This window comes from Zophobas morio, unplaced genomic scaffold (genome assembly GCF_036711695.1).
Source record: "Zophobas morio isolate AGI-343-1 ecotype UQ-CSIRO unplaced genomic scaffold, CSIRO_AGI_Zmor_V1 ptg000023l, whole genome shotgun sequence".
Lineage (NCBI taxonomy): Eukaryota > Metazoa > Arthropoda > Insecta > Coleoptera > Tenebrionidae > Zophobas > Zophobas morio.
Genome location: NW_026972128.1, coordinates 2,235,831 through 2,256,583, shown reverse-complemented (window position 1 = coordinate 2,256,583; position 20,753 = coordinate 2,235,831). Strand labels below are relative to the sequence as shown.

The 20,753-nt window shown below is 33.3% G+C and overlaps 1 protein-coding gene across 4 annotated transcripts in view; it reads left to right on the top strand.

Annotated features, from left to right (window-relative positions):
* Positions 1 to 20,753, top strand: part of LOC135134348 (hemicentin-1) — a 718,216-nt gene that overhangs the window by 501,502 nt on the left and 195,961 nt on the right. For all 4 annotated transcript variants that reach the window (XM_064062996.1, XM_064062995.1, XM_064062994.1 and 1 more), the window contains one exon: positions 1,611 to 1,819. In XM_064062996.1, coding sequence (XP_063919066.1) covers positions 1,611 to 1,819 — 209 coding nt within the window. The remainder of the gene's footprint in view (positions 1 to 1,610; positions 1,820 to 20,753) is intronic.

Here is a 20,753-nt window from a genome sequence, read left to right as displayed (position 1 = left end):
GAGATGACTCCATCCCATTGGTAGTGGAGACGATCAGCCAAATGTTTGATTAGCGTTTTACCATCTATATGACATACTATACATATAAAATTTGACAACAATCGGTCCAGCGGAGATAATGAAAAATCAATTAAATTCGTACCAAAAAGAGAACTATGTCATTACATTATTAGACATTTGATATGACCTACATCCTACAATCTTGGTATCTAGTTCTATTTTAAGAGTTTTTAAATATCTAGTCAACATATGCCCTTCATTCTTTAAAAACCAATAATATTAAATCGTATTCATCACCACAAATATGTTATAAACACGTTCCTTGGTGTCTCCGATTTTATGGTTTCTCAATAAATGGATAACCAGCTTTTTTCTGCCAGTGAATTGTTTCGAGTTTTTCTACAGAGCGAGGTGGTTAATTGTACTTAAATGTATTTTAAAATTATCTATCTGAAAAATTTACGACTTGAAAATATTTGAAACTTCTTTTACATGTTATTTATTGTTGAAGCCTCCAGTACGTTTCCCGGAGCAGCATATTTCCAGTTGAAAATACACACAGACATTCTTTAAAAATTTCAGCGCTAGTTATGTGGATTACGCACTCCTTAAAGCACAATCAAAAAGTCTAAGTGCAGAACGTACGTCAATCCCGACTGGGATCTTCACGTTTCTGTTCCGATAGTACATATAAGCCGATTTATATGTGTTTTTCTTTTTGTGCTTGTTTCTTCTGAGTATCCGGCTCATTAAGATGCATCCATATCAACGATAAGGACGAAAAAATACCCGGAAGGAATAAGGAACATGCGATCAGTCTTGAATCCTTATACGTCAAGATATTAACATGAATAATAAAGGAATGCTTTCCGGAATTGGAAAGTCGACTTGTCCGGAATATAAAAATAGGTTTCGCTGACATGCAGAGTGTGACGTATGCAAGAGGAAGAGTGGGGGCTTCCGGTGAGTTATTCATACAAACAACCAAAATAATATATTGTGGGGCATTATTATTCCAAAGAAAATGAAAACTCATTTTCTTTGGAATAAACCTAAAACTTCAGAGTTGAATGTGACAAAAATAATGCCTTCCCCAGATCAGAAACGAAGGCTTTCTTTATTTAACATACGTTCAAAATTGATTCTGCTAAAATATACGACATCAGTCACATATACAAAAATATAAAGAAGGATAATATAAAAGGGTACCTTACAAAACAAAATAAACCCACTCTTAACAATCCAAATATTTACAGGATTTTAAAATAATATCCGACTAAAAGAAATATAAAGTTATATCGAAACTTATGAAAATGCTTTATTTGTCCATCCTTATATAATTGGCTTAGACAGATGTTTCATTTAAAATGCTAGATTTTATTTTCTGCGCTGCTTCCATTATAATGGATTCCAGCGAACGGTCCCAAATATTGGGCATATTTGAGATAGTTAAAATTGCTGACTTTTTTGAAAATTTTTGTTTAGCACCCACCAGAAGGGTGCTAAACAAAAATGAAGAAATTTTCTTCACTATCTTAATTGCCAAAGTCTAGCCGCTTATCGGTTGTGCATCCCGGAAAATCGCGCACTAATTTTCCTCTTCCTTACAGCTTCGACGTCCGCGGGAAGCCCCTATCCAGGGCGAGTCATTGGTCCGCACCGGATCTGTTCGGCACTCGAGCCTACTTCCGGACGGTGTCTGAACCTGCACAGCTCGTCATCGACGACATCCGGCGCCACGATGAGGGCGTCTACCGGTGCAGAGTGGACTTCCGCAATGCACAGACCCGCAGCGTCCGCTATAACCTGACAGTCATCGGTAAGTGGATATTTCGCCGACAGAGCTTCTTCGCGGCTATGTACATTATCTTGATTGATATGGGCAGGCCAACGTTGTTTCAGTGGGGAGGGAAAAGTGTACCGACACCTGCTCCCGCCATCATCTTGAGTAATTATTGTTATTATCGGAGCAACAACCCCGTGGCGTGTTTTGCTTTTCTAATTGAAAAGACGTGGGGCGCCTTCATTAATTTTGGTCGTGTCAAGGTTGCGGACTTGTGAAATGGAAGGAATTTTAGGCTTTATGTGTATGGATTTATGCTGAACTCCCCAGTATAAAGCAAAAGACGGAGAAAGTTCAAAATAATAACGAACATTATTGAATTTATTAGGTCGTTATTAGAAGCGCTACTTCATACAACCTTCTGATGATCTAGTTGACTAATAACTATGAACAACAAATATGTTCTTCACTACCTCTACGCATAAACATTACGTCTACCATAATAAGTAGCGTGCAGGCCCGCTAGTATTCACGTTACAACGAGAATCTAAATCTTTGACGATTTCGATTTTATATTATACTTAATTATAATTATCACCAGGAGTCACTGTGAGAATATATTAGTTCTTGCAGGCTTAAGTTTTCCCCATAATAATTAGATTCCGTTAGGAAACCTGAAGCAATAATACGTGCTGATAATATGTATCTAATTTAAAAATAGCTAGTGGATATATTGAAGAGCACTGAATTTTTGAAAATAATATACCTTATTACCTGATGGAAGGTTATGTTATATGTTTGTTATACAATCTAACATGAAATTTATTTTCAAGTAAAGGAAAACAACAAAAGTCCTCATTATTTGTACAGCCCATACAATATTAAAAAGTACTGGTCATAAATGTTGCTGCTACAATTTCGTGTCGAAAAAAACATCGCCATAACTCGTAATTTAGCCCATCTCAGATATTTCTTAAACTCGCAACTTCGGTTATTTCTCGTTCGCTCTTCGCTCAAAAACCCCCACAATTCATCGTAGAAAATCGCCTTAATATCTTTCCCAGAAGCCAACGTGTAAAGTAGCATAGTGGGACACATAATGTCAAGATGACTTACTCAATATAGCACGTCTCCGGGGATTCTTAAAAGCCGCGAAACTCGTACTTTCGACCACCCGCCAATTTAAATAGGCTTCGTCCGACAACGAAATGTCGTTTTTGGCGAAAAAGTGAATCGATTAGCACGACATTACGTCACGAAAGGTCGAAACAATCTGTCGGCGGGCAATTTCGCGTCGATCGACCCAACTAAACATCTAACACGTTAAAAATTACCATTTGTATTACACCCTGCTGAACTTCCGGCTCTCTACATCACTATTATGTTGGTGCTTTCCGGGCTAACTGTTGTGTCGATGAGCCCTGGAGCGTTTACGCAAAATTACGTACTTAACAATTTTCGCTGTCGTTTGTGGAACTATAAAAACTAATTTCGGTTAATCTCGTAAATATAACGTGAAATGTGGTCATTATGCATGTAAATTTGCAAGTTTACTTTTATGACGTCATATAAGCAAATTCCATTTTGGAGGAATGGGCGCGATGTGAGCGTTTTATGGCTTTTTCGGTGTGCCCAGCTGGCACAACGTAAAGAGGAGAAGTTATCGTTTAATTAGGACACCACTTTCCGGCTAGTGGATCCTGACCATAAAAAACAGCTTCGTCTAGTATTTGTCTAGCTGAGTGCCAACTTGCTGGAAACGAAGAGTTAATTTTACGTGGAAAGCAAGCTTTCGCTTCAATCTAGCCGCAACTAACAGGCGTAATTTAGTTTAAAAAGCACGATTTACTGGATGCCCTTTTGAAATACCCGGATCCCACATCACTATTATGTTAATGTTTGCTTGCGTAAGTGTCAGCTCGTTGCGATTTGCTACATTTACTGAAAATTACACGCACGACAGTTTTCACCACATAACCGCTACAGTTAGAGCTATAAAACTAATTAGTTCTTTGCCGCTGCGAATTTAGAAATCTTTTTAGCTCTCTACAAGTGGTCTTTGCGGAGAAATATGGTCCGAGTTTTATTACAAACGGCACAACAAGTTTATACACTTGTTGAAAAAACGAAATTATCTTTATAAAACGTTCATTATACGTAATTGATTCATACAACCAAGTGTAACTGTCTCATTTGCTGTTGTTAAGCGATTAATTGGTTGGATAAACTCTAAGACATTAAGTTGAAAATTGATAGTTTTATATTATATGCATAATAAAAACCGTCTTATTCACTTAAAATGTTACGATACATTTTTTATTTAAGTTGACAATAAACAATTTTTATCTGTAAACTAGTGTTTACATATAAAAAATAAAACGATTTAATGTTATTAAACCAATTTGCCCATTACGTATAATTAACCAAATCTATTTTATATAAGAAAAACAAAGCAGGTAACATCAGTCATATAGTGTAAGGAAAAAAAAAAAGATCGAAAGTTGTTTCGACAGAACTTCCCTCGCTCCTGAAGTACAATGAAACATATCCAGTATTTTCGAATGGGCGCACCCTCAGAGACGTCCGTTATCGTTTCTCTGTCATAGTGAACTTTTCTACCTACGATGCGTTCCTGTTTAAATTAGTGCCCAATAGTGACCAGTTCACTAAAGTTTCTGTTTCCGTGTGTTATTTTTTGCGGTTTAAAAAAATAAATTTAAAAACCACCCCCTTCTGAAGTGTGCATGTTACGCTACTGAATGACAGTTCGTTGTCAGATTCTGATGATTCACCATGTTGAACTTAAAATAATCCATCTCTAACAACGTTTGTCCTTCAACACTTGGTAATAGCAATCTGACGCTCAAGTGTTTATTTATGTTTATACATCGAAAGAATGTCACGTAGACATTAGTTTCATGTGAATGAGTTTGTCTTCTTAAAGCACAGGACTAAAATTATTAATTAAACCACAATCGAACAAAATGTTCTGAATATTGTTCTTCACATTTTCGAGAAAATGGGGTGACTCCTTCTCAATTTGACCAATAAAAAATTGGAAGTGCCAGGATCCGTAACCGGGACTTCCAATTGCAATGCACTCCACCTCCAGTGAGCCACCGGCCACGTATTAGTTATATTTATCGTACGAACGATGTTTAAATAATAACAATTACATATATTAATAATAATAAAACACAAAAGCAGGGGGATTCATAAAACACATGTGTAGTAATATAATATTTTATGCAATTCAAGTTCTATTTATTGGAGAAAATTTTGAGGGGAAGTTATCACGTTGTTGATGGCGATAATTAAAGACATTTTGGTTAGCGTTTTACAGTCTACAGGACAAGAAAATAAATTTACGCATTCATTAATTTTTTGAGTCACCTGTATATGCAAATCCAAAAAATATGAATGGAATGATAAATCACAAGTACAGACTCACCATATTTAGTACATTTTAGGTAGGACTTATTTAGCAAAATTTTGGAGTGACGTCATCAATTTTTTGGAGGGGATAAGTGGATATATTTTGATTAAAAATTTATCATGGTTATCATAACTGTAAACCATCTGCAAGATTTCAAAGCATTCGGTTTTGCAGATTCAAAATTAAATTGCAAAATGTTTCATAATTTTGATTTTTTTTCCAAAAATCCGGATCTTTCGGGTAAAAACTCAATACAGAGTCATCAACTACATGTGTAGGTTTGTGTTATTTTATGCAATTTAAAACCCATTTACTATGTACAATTTTGAAATGACGTCATCTCATTATTGGTGGGGATGATCAGACAAATTTTGGTTAGAGTTTTACCATCTACATGATATTTCTAATATAAATACAAAATTTGACAATTGGAGATTATCTGTCTAATAAAAATCCGAAACGGCAGACAGACGGACAGACAGACAGACAGACAGACGGACACGCGAGGCCTATTGTCTCATATTGTAAGTGATATAAAACATCTAGAAAACGAGAAGTAACAGCACATTCACTCATTTCTTCAAATATTTGAAAACGTCCCGTAACATGTTTGTGATGTTTTCTCAACTTGTTCTATCAAATGGATAACAATATCGTGTAAAAGTGGAGGCCTTCTCGTTGATTTATCTTTATTACGTTACCATTTCTTACAAATCTAGTAATTAAATCCCGAATGTGATAAAGAAGTAATCCTGACTTTCAATTTCTGGGAACTTTGCAACCTACTTATCTCTAAAAATCATCACTGAGAAGATTTATTCACCACTCTAGAATGTTCTGTTATGATAATATAAATGTGTCTTTCTGCAAATAATAACTAATGTTATTTTTATTGAAAGATACCTCAAATAAACTGGAATGTTTTAATTCCAAACACACAAATTACTTTTTGATTGAACGTAATGTCACGAGTTTAGTTTTAAAACAAACTGTTTGATTTGTAATCGATTAACGTTAAAATGAAATAAAAATCTCAAAAGGGCAATAAAACACTTTCATTTCAAAACAAAAATAGCGAGGTTTTGACCACCAAGCACTGCTAGATAGGTTTCAGTTTAACTCCCTTGAAAATAGGAGAATTATAGTTTCTATTAAGCATCTTTATGACTTACTTCACAACCGACTTGATTGCCCATACATGTTAGCCAAACTAAATCTACTTGTGCCTAGAAATAATGCGAGAAATTCGTTAACTTATTATTATTATTATTATGTTATTGCGACAAAGCCAGAACAAATGCAAATATGAAAAGTCCTATCTACGAGTATGTGATGTGCTCCAACGCGAGTAATTACTATAATAGTGTAGATCTATTTTTTGACTCTTTCCAAACAGTTCGTAGTATGATGCAACATTCTTTATCTTAAGCAAATGTTACTTTTTTGTTACTTTTTTGTCTTTAGATTTAATTATATTTTAGTTTTGTATACTAATTTTTTTTAGTTTAGTTATATCTGGATTCATACGTTCATATTTTTTTTTCCTGTAATTGGGTGATCACACCAGTTGGAAAATAAACCATTATTATCATTATTATTATTATTATAAAAATAACAGAAGCGACGTCATGTGATTAACATGAGGTTTTTAAATTGAAATTAATACTATACAGGGTGTTATTGAAAGGTACGTAGTTACGTACCTACAAGAAAATTGAAGGATAAATGGGTAAAATTAATTTATTGTAGTAAATCCTAGCAACTCTAACAATAAAACTTTTGTCAAGACTAAATGTTGCTATAGAAACGAAAGATAATCTGTTTATCAGGGGCGTACATCGAATTTGGATATAAATTTTAATAATTTATATCTCTAAAAGGAGAACACTTTTACTTGAATTTTTTTTTTACTTTTAGCACCCATACTTCGAGACCAATTGCCGATTTTATTTTGTATGTACCTTTCAATAACACGCTGTATATGAAAAATTTATGAAAACTCTGTACAATGTTACAATCTGTTTCTACCAATGAGTTTTCCCATTCTTTGATTGCTTAAAATTTTGAGGGACCGAGGACCATTTGTGTGGGAAAGTTTAATGCGGTAGTTCTTCGTTTTTAGCTGGATTTGCTTTTGGACTTTTTTTCTTTCATATTCTTTAGACTGTATTTTCAAAAAAAAAAATGAAAAATAAGGTCAAAAATGTCACGTACCTGCAGTGCCAACATCATTAATTTCACTCATGTGGTATCAATATTGTGTTCCTAATAAAATAAATATCTTTATATCTAGGACACTTAAATTAAATAATGATCTATGCACATTTTCCAGTATCAAATTTTCTCTATTTTTCGTCCTCTTTTCCGGCTACGTTCTTTTAACAAATTTCCTACTTAAAATGCTAAAAGTCAGATATGCAAAAATTTCTTACTCAGAGATTTTTAGCGAACAAAATCACCATAAATCTGGCAGATACGTATACAAATACACACCCTTATTAAACTAACACGCTTAATATCTTCCATAACGAACAACTTGACAAAACACCACCATTTGTCCACGTCCTGTTCTTGCAATAATATATAAAGGCTCACTTACAGCCAATACCCAATCCAAATTCCCGATATACCGTATCATACACTATTTAATAAGATAATCCGATTTAGTATAGTCAGACGTACCTAACGTCCGCATTGCATCCCAAACTAATCCATACACCAACCTTTAATAATTCAAATTTTCCTTTCCAAATTACACACACTCGTCAAATTACTCATCCATACAGTGCTTTAATGTCTGACAGATATATTTAATTACGTATAGCTTAGCGTTGTGCTCGACCAGATGGTGCTCGAGTCGACAGACTGACCCTGACGATTGCGGCAGGAACACTGTGTGGCCTGCAAGGGTAACCGACTTAGTGGTCAGTTTTAACTTATAAAATAACAAAAAAATCCATACTCAAACAAGTAGGATACTATTTTTAGCTCAGTGAAAATTACTACTGTGTAGGTAATTGATGGGGATGTGAATATGTTGCTTATTCTAGTGGTACCAGCACAAAAGGAAAAATCAGGATTTATTAAAAAGTAAATCTAGTCGTCTTCCTTGGTCTCGCAACACAAGGAATTTTTTGGGTGAAAAGATGAAAAAACGACAAATCGTCCTTCCATTCATTCCAGAGTTCCTGCTGATAAAAGGACACGCTTTCCCTGGAATTGTGAACCATAGAAGATTGGTTTTAAAAAGGAATACATATTTTTATTTAATAGAATTTCCGTAACTAGAATAATGGGAATACCCATCTGCCGGGGGATTACAAGGAAATCAATAAGAAGTTCATTATATGATTCAGCTTCGGCTTTAACGGATTTGAGATCTTGCTTCAGAACCCCTTCCATCTCTCTTTAAATAATCCGCGTATCGAATCCAATTTTCTGACAGATAAGTTCACCCCATTTATAACCTATTCGGAGTTTAAAATCGAAATGTGTCTTTTTAGAAAATAGAATTAAACCAATTATTTATTTAAACGTGTCTCCGGTTGTGTGCGTGCTTACCTATTGGTTTTCGAGAAGAGATTATTAGTTCTGTTTGAATAAATTTGTGTATGGATGAAAACTAATTTATTCGCTTCCGTGAGGATTTTCGTGTTTATAGACAATTACGATGCATATTCATAATCGTTTGTTTATGCTTAGCAGCATGTTGATGATTGAAACATGTTCAGAAAATTTCTGTCTGAGCTGGTAAAATACGTTCCAGATTAATCGAAGCAGCTTAAAATTACAATCACTTAAAAATGTTCACTGTAGAATCCCTTTCTAAGCTGTGTTTCATAATCCACTTAGCTGTAAGAATGCCCCATATATTTCTACAATTAAATAATTAAAATAACAAAGTGCACAGTTCTCTGAAACGAATGGTTACAAACTGCACTTAGCCCAGAAAATAATTTCCTCGTGCGAAATCTGCACTCGGTGCACACATAATTTGTCTTGCTCCGTCTTCATAAAATATTTATGAGTCTCAGGAATGTTAATAAATCAATAGATTTATGGCGTTAGTTCCCGAACAGGTGTCTAGTTTACAAATTAATAAAAGTTCTGTGCTAGAAATGCCTTCTTATTCATTTCTCTTTTTATAATCTCGGCTGTTACGAAGTCAAACTAGGATATCCATTTCGCTACAAAGGCATCAATTTCCAATTCTGTGATGCAACTCCCGGATAAATTTAATTTTGTGAAATCTATCGAAAGGTATTTAAGTGTGTGAAACGTAACGGACATTTTTATTAGATTTCTGAACAATAATTTACTTAAAGCTGAGTGCATTCGCATTGTGAGGGGCATGAAATTGGATATTAATCTCGGAAATTGGTGATTGCATTGAACTAATTAAATTTTAATTCTTGTAATAACAAACGCTATGCGTTGGTCGAATCGGCTAATTAATATGCGAAGATAGATTTGAGTATTGATTGTGGGCATATACAGCATGTGCAGCGATTTTTTTTTTTGATATATTATAGTGTAATACATCGTGTGACACGTGCCATATAACACGAAAAAACACTATAATTTCATGAGTACTTCTTGTTGTTCCTTTCGCCCTTTCAAGCACAGGGCACCTAATAGGTGTTTCCAAAACAACGATCTATTTAGATCTGGCAAGGCTACCAATTCTGTAGAGAAGAAATGATTAATGTTATTTATTATTATCATATAATGTATCTAGTTATTTTTTCATAACTCCGCTAAAATAACATGTGAAGGTGTAACTGTAAATATTGTTCATTTCGTAAACAGAAATGTTTATCAAAATAATCTTTGTATAATACTTTAATGTAGCATGAATTGAGGTTTTGAAAGTGTATTTCGAACTTTTGGATTTACTTCAGAAAAATGAGGCAAATGGAGACCTTTTCATTCTAATGTTTCAATGTCAACATAACTTTACTAATTACAATAACTAAATAAATTTATATGCAGCTAGACGACGCAATCGATTTTCCGTCTTCTGTGATAATTAAACACGACCACACAAATTATATAGTTTGCTTAACATTTGACACAAAATGCAAACATCCAGGACATGCAATTAAATGTTTCAACGAAAAAGATCAGAAATCGACTAACAATCAGTCTTCCAAAGAAGCAACGTTGCAGATAGATTCAGACGAAAATTACAGTGGCGAGAATTTAATTCAAAGGATTAGAGGTTGTTACTTAATGTGAAAAGTACTATTCCGTCAAACCCATCAAATATCTAAAAGTTTGATTGCCTTGAGCAAGGAACCACATGTATTCCTGCAACATAAACTGCAAAGTAATACGACAGTCCAAAGGAGATGCATTTAAAGATAAGTTTTCAATACACATCTTCCAAAAAAACTGATACTCCCGATATACCTATATAAGAGATTGTCATGTCATTTACCTCACAACCAATTTTCAAGGTATAGCAAGTTCACGGCAGGAGATGATCCGATATCTATCTGCGTGATATAAAATGCTAGAAGTGCACTTGAAGAACTTTTATGTGAAATAATAATCTTGGCTGTTATAAAACTGTTTTCCTGAATTTAACAAAAAAAAAATGTACTATATGATCACAAAAACAAATCTCCGGTAGGTAATTAAATTTATTTTTAAAATAATCATGTTGGCAACACTAACGCCTTTCTTGTTTAATTTGACAATTACGCTCAAACAACCATGAAATAAGTGTTCAAACAGTTGCAATGTCAACATCGTTAATTAAAAAAAATCAGTCTACTAGATTTATTAGATTTAATTGCTTAAATTTCATGAGCACAACCAACTTTCTTTTCAAAAAAGTGCTTCAGTCACTTCTAATGTCCTTCAGGGTTTTTAAGGTAAAACATTTGCCTCTCATCTTCTTGTAGATGATCTTAAACTCGATGTTTCACTAAGTTACAACGTTCTAACTTGCTGATGAGGATGATGACGTTAAATCATTGACTTCGATAGCCAAATGATAAAGGCTTTGTCTCTAGAAAACATATACCTACATTATTGTGGAGTTTGTAGTACGTTACAATTAAAATTAACCATTAAACTCATTTCACGTGTAACAATGACCTTAGAAACAATGGTTAACTGCAAATAATTTCCATATGAATGAAATAAAAACACGATGTGTTGTTTTTTCATTCATTCTGTCAATAATGTTACAAATCAGAACCGATTGTTAGAATTTACACATTGGTCAATAATAATTAGCCTCGGAGCTATATATCGACCTGTTGCCCCAAGAATGAAACTCTGTACATTTTCATCAGAAAGTACTCTTTTCAAATAATAATTATAATTGCATCAGAATTATATTTAAGTCTTGTAAATTATACTTGTATTCAGGGGCATCAAGTCACATGACCAGATTGGCTTCATATAAAAACAGTGGTCGAAAGTTATTTCGACAGAACTTCCCACGCCCCTAAAGTACAATAACAGATAACCAGATTTTTGGAAAAATTACAAAATTTGATTTTGCAAATTTATTTTTTTTATGAAAACCCCTATAAGTTAAAATAAAGATATGTATGTAATGTTAAAATAGATGTGAAATAACAAACAAAGCTTTACGCGTGACGTCAGATAAAATTAGGCTTCCATATGTAAATAATATTAATTGTTACTATAAAGCCTGAGAAAACAATGAAATTGGATTGTAGATTGATTTATTGTATTACACGAACATACAATTTAAAATTAATGTCACATTCACAGAACTTGTTTTAAATAAGCTGTACTAAATAAACTGCAGTAACACATTTCCCGCATTTAAATAATCGTACTAAGGGCACTCAGAAGAACTACACACTAAAAGGTATTTTATTTTTTACTACTCGCCTCAGTATTTAACTGATGGAATTAATTACAGTCAGAGTTTTTTATAAATGAGTTTTAGCTTAAATAAACGACATTTGTTAATTATTTAAAAAGTATAGTAAAAAAAAATGCAACAAAAAATTTCGTCAATAACATAGCCATATAGAATCGGTATAAACGATGCTATCAAAAACTTTTTGGGTTGCAGTAGGCCATTGCATACGTCATCGGATTCCTATATCATTGACTTGTGAAAATAACACTACATGGATCTCAAACATAATGTTTTTTAGATGAATGACGTCTAGGTAGTCACATCATTTGACAAGTCAGTACGGTAACGATTTATATATCGACTTATCTGTTTACCTAAAAAAAAAGAGTCTACCCAAATTTGGCCTATCTAACGAAACAAACATATTTGGGTTTCACGTAATGATTTTTACAAATCAACCGTAGCTACTATAAGGTTTATCTTACGAACATATCGACTGCTACTTAAAATGTTTCGTATCGTACTGTATATAAAAACTAATGATTTTTCCTCTGGGTACTTAATATCCAAATTACACACTGAATGTCGTGATTTTCTTAAATAATTGTGCAAATAATTATTTTTAAATTAAAGGCATACTCATATTTTTCTTTGTGGGCGGTGCTATTGCTACCGCCATACATTTCTGAAATCCACTAATTTACCTTTTTAAATTATTTTAATTTTTATGTAGCAAGACATAATTGCAACCATATACGCAGAGATAGCATCTCGTCACGTCCAAATTTGATTTATACATTCTGCGCCACTGGCAATAAAACAAAACACGAAGTAGGGTAATAAATACGTAGGAATGTGTGAAATGATTTGTTCGTTGATTAAGTAATAAATTACGTTGTAACTGCGGAAAATTACAAAATTCAAAAAGAATTGCCTTCTAATTTATAATAATTAAAATGCAAGATTTTATTGATATACTTCCAAAAAATTAAAAATTGGGGGGTGTGTCACTATAATAGAAATAAATTATAAAGGAAAAAGCAACAACATCCATTTTAATGACCGTTATTGTAATGGAAGTAATAATTTATTTCTTGCATTTGAAAAATTGAGTAGTAGACAGGTAATTTCGGTGTAACAATCCTATTTTTCTTTTAGAAATTACGCTCTTTTTATCAATAAAAAGTTGTTTTAAACGTAACGATCACAGGGCGTACCGTTTATTTTTGAAAAGAGTTCGATCACCAACTATCATAAACATGTTATTTCAGTATGCCTGGGGTACAATTGTCTCTTTGGCCAGAAATTCACCGTTTATGAACTCCCAGCACGGTTTGTTCAGCAACCAATCAATAATTGAAGCATAACATTTAGAATAACAGAAATGGTGCATCCTCGCGTGCACCAAACCAATATATCCTCACCTGATTTTATTTATCTTGTTGTGAAGTTTACTTTTACATGTTTTTATTAATGCTCGTAGAACTAGTTTCATTGTTTGTTCTTCCACGTCGTTGTCTCACGTTATCTGTGCTATTTGTTCAAGATTGCTTCCTGTATGTACTCCTCTCCAAGCATAAAATGATTATTGATTCCTGAAATAAGCAATTAACCGACACTTCAACTTTCTGACAGGTAATAATTAAGTTTATCTCGATTTTCATCCATGCTAAATGATGGATGAAATTCGTGACGTGATTTTCTACACAAGGCGATGAAATATTTATTTTACATGATAACAGCTAAAATTTACTTAAATTAGACATTAATTAGTTGAAGATGTACGAGAGCACCAATAATTGTTAAACTTTATCGTTACTAGCAAGTGCTGTTATTATTTAAAGGTTTCTTGCGTCTATTTGGGCAAACAATTTATTCTTCTTGTGTGGAACTGCGACTAAGGAAATTATTTACAGCAACAAGCTTTTTGTACGTATAAAGAGGTGCTGAAATATTTATATTCCTAGACGTTTCTCCTCACCTTGGCGCGACGGTGTTAATTTTTTCTGAGACGGAAATTTAAATGCGAAAATAAACTTAACGACTTTCTTCTGAATAATTTATGTGGATGAAACTTGGGTGCGCGCAGACTGGATTCTCCATAATATTATTTCAGGCGTCAGCTGCTATTATATTGCTAAATGTGGCGTAATATGTATATCACAAACATTGTTGCTAAGTTATTTTCTACCTACGCCTACGTACACAGAAAGCTGCAAATTAGAGTCAAAAAGGAAACATTAATTTATTTGGACGCGATGTAAAAATGAATTTCTTGTGGCCATGTTACTGACATTTTTATTTTCGTAGTGATAATAATTCGACTTGATGTGCAGAAAATTTGACTACTCGAAAAACATTAAACGAATTAGGTGAATGTCTAGAAGCGAAATTTTTTGGAAAATATAGTCGAGTTAAGATGGGTGTACATTCCGCAGAATGCCTCTCACACTTCCTATAAATATTCACCCACGTCTCGTTTTATTCTCTACCTCTCGTCAGATTGCTACTGAACAAGTGTTGTTTATTCTTCTTCCTTATTATTCATTGTATCTAGATTTCAGGTTAGGAATTGTTTCCCTCTCTCTCAAAATTTCGCTTTTCAAATCCCTCCCATTCTCTTGATTTCTGCAACAGCCATCTCTTCGAAAATCTCTTATTCTTCTCTTGTCAGTTTTTTTCCCATTCTTCTTTACTTCTTCCCATCATTCTTGCAGTATCATTCAATCGAGTCTATGTTTGATTTTATCGATTTTTATTTGCAGATGATTTCCGATACTAGTGGATCTTTTGTTGCCAAATTTTATACATATGTTTGCAAACCAAAATTTGTTCAATTATTTCCACCCACAATTTTATCACGTCCTCTCATCATTTTGCATAGTAAAGGTTGTCTGAAATAATATACTCCTATACTCATGGTTAATGAATCCGTCTTGATTTTTATCAGAACTACTTCACAAAAACTTCTTTGTGCGATTTTATCCACGTGGTTCATGTAGCCAATATCTCATTTACGCATCAAATACCTCGCTGTTATAATAATATTAATAATAATAATAATAATAATAATGGTTTATTGCCCAACAGACTTACATCCAGTTACAGGGCAAATTACAGCTAATTCTGAGGTCTAAATTGAATTAAATTAAATTAAATTAAACTAAACTAAAAAAAAAAATACTAACTTAATAATTAGTCTAACTATTATGAAACTAACTATGCAAAAACATCACGCACATTTTGCATTATTTGCTTAAGCGGCGACACCTTATAAATTAAAATAAAAATACTTAGTTATTAAAGTAATAACAATAGTGTATTTCTAAAACCAATTAATAAATTTGTGATAAATTGAAACATGGACACAAAAATTTAAACTCGCGAAAGTTTTTTAAAAATTGACTGTGAGCTGTAATCGTTAAATCGATGTGTTTTTAAATGGCGAAATGTGTTCTAATGCAAAATTGTGAACTACCCTGAATTAAAATACAAAAATATGGAGAGAACAATTTTATTAGATTTTATCAAAAGGCTGTATTTTCAATCAATTAAAACTGCAAAGCAGACAAAATTTCGTTGCAGCACACTATAACAAACTGTTAAAGTACACATTAATCCACAAGTTAGTAGTTGAACCAAAATTAATTCATCAAGGTTACATCGTGAACGTCAAGTACATATTAAATATGCCCAAAATCATTATAACGTGGTTTTGGTACGCCCTTCGCTGCTAGGGTGTTAGAGAATAAATGTTCAAAACTCAAGTCGTAGGACACATTTTTAACTGATAACTTTCAGGACGGATCAATATTTAAAATTTACTCTTGAATACTGCAATTTACTACTTTAAAAATCTTAAATGAGAAGTCTTTAAATGTAAATAATAATTTAGGAAAAAATCCAGCTTTAGGCATATCACAATTAAAATATTAAACCTGAATCAGTGAATTTCTAGCACGTGTCTTAAATTAACATTTACATCACTGCAATAATTAGTTCAACAAATAACGCATATAAAAACGTGAAGCAAATGTGACCTCGAACACCACACACTGGAGGCTTCGACTAACTGAATCTATCAGACCGTCTAGTGGGGACAGAAAGATCCCCAGATCCCCACAACACTTTAAAAAAACCCATGAAAGCACTAGGATTATGTATATTACAAAGAGAATTAATTCTTTTAAAAATATTTTCGCGATGTTTAATTGCTGCTAATTACAAAATAATTTTCTTTATGTATTCATTTTTTGAGAGGTCTTCTGCAAACAGTTACAAAAATATGGTTATGTAAGCACATGATATTTTGAGATCACATTATCAATTTTTGGTAAAAACCACATGAAATTAGCCAAATAGATCCCAAGGTGAACTCGAGAAGTAAAAATTATATATTTTTTTCGAAAAATTCCGGAATTTTCAAAATATAGGTTTTTCAAATAATTGAAGTATTATCAAACAAAGTAATATTAATTACTACACCGTTGAAAAAATAAGAGGAAAATATTTTTTATTCACATATAGACGTATGACATTCAAGTCTAATGTCGCAAAGTGATGTTAAAATCATTGCTGTTCTCGTTCTTAATTTTGAGCCTATCATTTAATGAAAGTGTGTCGTCTGGCTCTAACCCAGCTACTTATGAAATATATTTGACATTTCAGGCTAAAATAATTACTTAGAATCCACCCCGAGCACAATTCCGTAGTAAATCAATGACCCCCGAAACAGCGGACGTTTGTTATGAAAATAATCCCATTTAAAAGAGCAATTCATCAAAGCCCTGTCAAACTCAACGGTTTCGGCGTTAACCCTTGCCCTGTCCGAGTCCGGCATTGATCGGCCCTCATTCCCATTCCTCCTTCGTCCTTCGCCTTCCTTACATATTGAGGGAAGACGCGGCCATTGCCACTTCATATGTAATGTGGTCGTATCCAAATAGCGCTGTGACTTGACTCTAAAACGTCTGATGTACGCCGCAGATCCGTCTTTTTTCGCACATCTTTCTTCCTTACCGCCAGCCAATTTCATTTTTCCAATTTTGTTTTTATTCACCGAACGGTATAATTTTCTTATTCGAACGTATTTATATGTATTGCGTGAAGGGGTGGAAGGTTGCCATTGTCGATTTTTACAACTCCGCTCGCACCATCGCCATGAATAAAATGTTATTAAATTTTGTTTGCTTCGACAGGACTGTGTGCACTTCTCGGGGGATTTGTCGCAATGATATTTATCGGGGCTTACTGGAGACTCTAATTTTGTATAAACATAAACTTCAGCTTCGAGCTGCCGCCTATTTTATGTTGCTAAGAGCGAGGAAATAGAATTAAGTTGAAAACTTTGCACGAATGTTAGACTGGATGTGTTTTTAAAAACTTTATAAATGCTTTTAAAGTAATTATTGTTGCAGCTATTACTGTAACTTTTACCTAAAATAAGACCATGCTTAATGTACCATAAATGTTTGCTAAGTGCCTTGGAAATTGAGACGAACAAACGTGTTCGTGTGCTTTGTTAGTGAAATGGTTGTTTGGAGGAGTTCCAGAAGATGTCATCGCCACGTTGGCGCACTTTTACACTATCGTATTAGCAATACTAGATGGCGCTACGAGTTTTACTGCTATCGTTGAGAACTAATAAAATTGCTTTTTAAGAAGTTGCAAACTTAAATCACTTTTAGAAACTATTTCAATAGTATCCAAATAGCGCTCAAAACCTGGAAACATGTTTTACAACAATACAAAAAATCGGTGAGAAAGTATCACGGATTCACACAGAGGTGTTCAAGATCTGATTAGAAGAGGGGGTTGCAAAAAAGGCTAAACCTACGACGTGTATCTAAATTTGCTTTAAACGTAAACGGTACCAATAAAATAGTAAAATAAAACTGAAAAAAAGTTTATAGACTTGATATGTCTATGTTACGTTATATTATGCCGATGAAATACTCGAGTGTTTGTTTCGTGTTAAAAGTGAATCTAAATCAATCTTCTACAGTCGCCCTCAAGTGCCTTCTTTTTGTCGGAACTAGTGGAAACACTATTTATTATTAGAAGCGTACCGTTGGTCGTTAAAAATGGTAATTCTTTGGTGACAAGATAATTAACGCTGAAACTAATTATTACGGAAAGCGCCACTATGTTATTTTCAGTTTAAAATTATGAAAAATTATTCTAAACGAGTGATGCTTGACTTCTATTTTAACTGTTTTGGCTATTTTATAAACTATATATGTTTATTTTATAAACTTCGGGCGGGAATTCTATGCTAAAATTTTGAAATAACGTCATTAGGTTGTTGATGAGAAAAAACAAACAAATGCACACAAAATAAAATTCGATGGCACTTGATCCACTAATTTCGGACAAATATTTTCGTTTGTCCAAATTGTAAGATGTGGAAATAACATTAAAACAGCCACTCCTCAAATAGGCACTCTTAGAATGATTAAGAAATGAAAGAGGAACAGACAAACACAAAATGCCTCCTCCCATAGGAATTATAAGATAAAGCTAGCGCAAAAAACCCACACAGCAAACCCAAAACAAAAACACTGATGTGATACAGTTACCTAAACTAAACTAAACCCTAAGCGTAGATGAAACAAGGAAATGAATATTTTTACAGGATTATTAATTTGGGGTTTTCTTAAAGTAATGTATTTGAGAAATGTTAAATTATCTTGAAGTATTCGATTTTTGCTTTGGCCGTAAGTTTAAATGGGCATTCTACACTCGCCCCCAAGTGTCTCCAGAGAAAATTATTTACCGAGATGAGTGGAGGATTTTTTGTAAAATCTGTAATCCAAGTCCTATGTGCTGAATATAGAACATTAAATTTTTAAATTATGAATCCAGATCCAAACTTAACTTCAGTTAATAATTTTACTAGACAGTGAGCTTAATATCGCTGAAACCATGTCTCCGACTGCAGAAAAAATGTTTCAAGTGATTACTTTTTGACGAGAAAATGAGGTGAGGAACTTCACTTTAAACAGGCTTCCAAAACGACGGTGCATTAATTATAGCTTGTATGTACAAAATAATTTATATTTTCTGTGCTAATATTTGTTATTCTTTAAATTTTAGTAAAGAAGCAGTTTCAGCTGGATATCTGGTCTTTTGATTGTTCCATTTTTGAAAATTCTGTCGGTAGTTTTCATTGCTGACAACTTCAAGTACCGAGTGACAATTAAATATTTGTGATTTTTTTTGTGAGGTAGACATTTATGACATCAAATTAGTAGCTGTCATCTTCTCAACACTTTTCCTACTTTTCCTGGGAATAATTCAGAACTGCCAACACAAAAATTTCTTCAATCATTAATTGAATTTGAATTTGAATTTTTGGTTCCATTAACAATGATATTTATACCTAGCAAAGTTACATTTAAAATTAAGAAAAAGAAACAAAATTTGTCATGAAACTGGAAAGATTACAAATTTTGTAAAATATCTTGTCACATTCAGTCTAGAAACTATACCTACACTCACTGGCCTGAAAAACGGGCCAGCTAATATCTTTCTGAGTTTTTACTACGCTTATTTTTGATATTGTTTCTTGACCAGAATATTAATTGAGTGTACCTGCACCCCACACTTTAAATGAACTTCAGAATGTACTTTTAAAGAATTGAGAATAAAAATGATACAAGATAAAGATGAAACAAGGATAAACAGATAAATTATTTCGTGGATTCTCTAGAGAATGGCAGCAGTCTTCCAGGTTCGTGGGGGAAATACCCGTTACTGACGTCCTTAAAGAGTGTGTCAATGCTCATTGGTTTTGTTTTTTTTTTGGAAACTGTAATTTTTTTCAGTTTTGTTTGATTATTGAATTTTTATCATTTTCTATTAAAATATATATTTTTTAGTTCTTTTTGGATCAAAACATACAAAAAACATAGCATAATAACATCAAAGTAAAAAAACTTATTCCCAAGATTGCAAAAGTTTTTCTCACCTGAAAATTTGTTAAAGTGCCAAAATACGTTTTCAGCGATTCTTGTTATTTGGTTTTAGAATAACTTTAACTTGGTTGTAGTAGACTCTTTCTTAAATTAAACCCAACGTAAATGTATAAAGTTTAAAAAAAAATGTCACTTGGTTAGTTAGAACTTTCTGAGTTAAACGATAATTTTTTTTAATTAAATACTACCTAGGTTCATTAGATTATACATCTTGTCAAGCCGTTGCAAACCTCAGCAACTTTCCAATTTATCACCACCGCATGATCCCATTTTTACCCAGAAACTTACTCCCCTCGCAGCCCCCATCTTTCTCTACATTTCGCATAAACCTTTCCAAACAAATAAATTCCACCAAGACAAATATTCCCAGCCCCGCCGACATGTAAAAATATTTTATCCCATTTGATATCAGCAGCATGTTTATGGCAGGATGTGATTGACTTAATAAACGAGTATTTTTCGTCCTGTCTGAAGCTATGAAATCCCGAAATCCCCGCAGATTTCGTCCGAATCTCGTTCAATACATGCGAAAACCAAGATTTAAATCATGTTTAAGCTCGCATGTAAATCTCGTTTACAAGATAACGTGGACCTGGCCGACTTCCGCAGCAATTCTTCATTCTCACTCAAGCACACACAAGCCGGGAAGCAGTGTCGGACTGCGCCACTACACAATTCTGCCACCTAAACTAAACGTAATTTCCACTA